At 42.2% G+C, this 999-nt stretch overlaps 1 protein-coding gene across 1 annotated transcript; it reads left to right on the forward strand.

The window, feature by feature from the left end:
• Window positions 1-276: 276 nt before the first annotated feature.
• Window positions 277-777, forward strand: LOC130949748 (uncharacterized). The gene has a single exon (XM_057878389.1). The coding sequence runs from the start codon at window positions 277-279 to the stop codon at window positions 775-777; it is 501 nt and encodes a 166-aa protein (XP_057734372.1).
• The last annotated feature ends 222 nt before the right edge of the window (window positions 778-999 follow it).

Genomic DNA, 999 nt, shown 5'->3' on the forward strand with positions numbered 1-999 from the left:
AATTGAGAGAAACCCACAAGAAACCGCCAAAGAAGAACTCGGATAAAGAAGAAAGGGGACAAGAGGAAACGCAAGTCACCACTCCTAAGTCACACCAAGAAGGAGAAGTGCTGAAACCATGCTTCAAAAGCCCCATATCCCCAGCAATTAAAGAAGAAGGGAGAGGACAATCAATTCTCAAGATTCTTGGAAATCTTCAAGAAACTACAAATCAACATACCCTTTGCTGAAGCAATAGAGCAAATGCCACTCTACGCCAAGTTCTTGAAGGAGTTGATGACCAAGAAGAGAAGCTGGAAGAACAATAAGATTGTGATACTCACCGAAGAATGCAGTGCCATCATCCAGCATAAATTGCCCCAGAAATTGAAGGATCTTGGGAGCTTCCAAATCTCTTGTATCATAGGGGAAATCACAGTAGAGAAGGCTTTATGTGATCTAGGAGCTAGCATAAATCTGATGTCCCTAGTAATGATGCGGAAAATGAGGATTGAGGAAGCCAAACCAACAAGAATGGCCCTGCAACTAGCAGATAGATCATTCAAGTTTCCCCACAGAATAGTAGAAGACTTGTTGGTGAAGGTGGGAGACTTCATCTTTCCAGCAAACTTCGTAGTATTAGACATGGAGGAAGGAGCTAAGACTTTCATCATTCTGAGAAGACCATTTTTAGCCACTGTGGAAGCCATTATTGATGTACAAAAGGGTGAACTTGTCCTTAGATTACATGAGGAGAAAATGATATTCAATGTGTTCAAGGCTATGAGTTACCCATAAGACTCATTGGGAGAATGTATGAGGTTGGACTCGGTGGATGCCGTGGTGCAAGAACTTCTTGAAGAAGAACTTGAGGAGTTAACAGAAGAAGAAAAATTAGCATCAAGCGAAGAAGCTGCAACAGCTGAAATGCATGTTCAAGAAGGGAAGGATGAAAGAAAAGAAGCACCCAAACTTGAGCTAAAGGCACTGCCGCCCACTCTCAAGTATGCATACTTAGGA

Source organism: Arachis stenosperma, chromosome 9, assembly GCF_014773155.1.
Source record: "Arachis stenosperma cultivar V10309 chromosome 9, arast.V10309.gnm1.PFL2, whole genome shotgun sequence".
NCBI classification, from domain to species: Eukaryota; Viridiplantae; Streptophyta; class Magnoliopsida; order Fabales; family Fabaceae; genus Arachis; species Arachis stenosperma.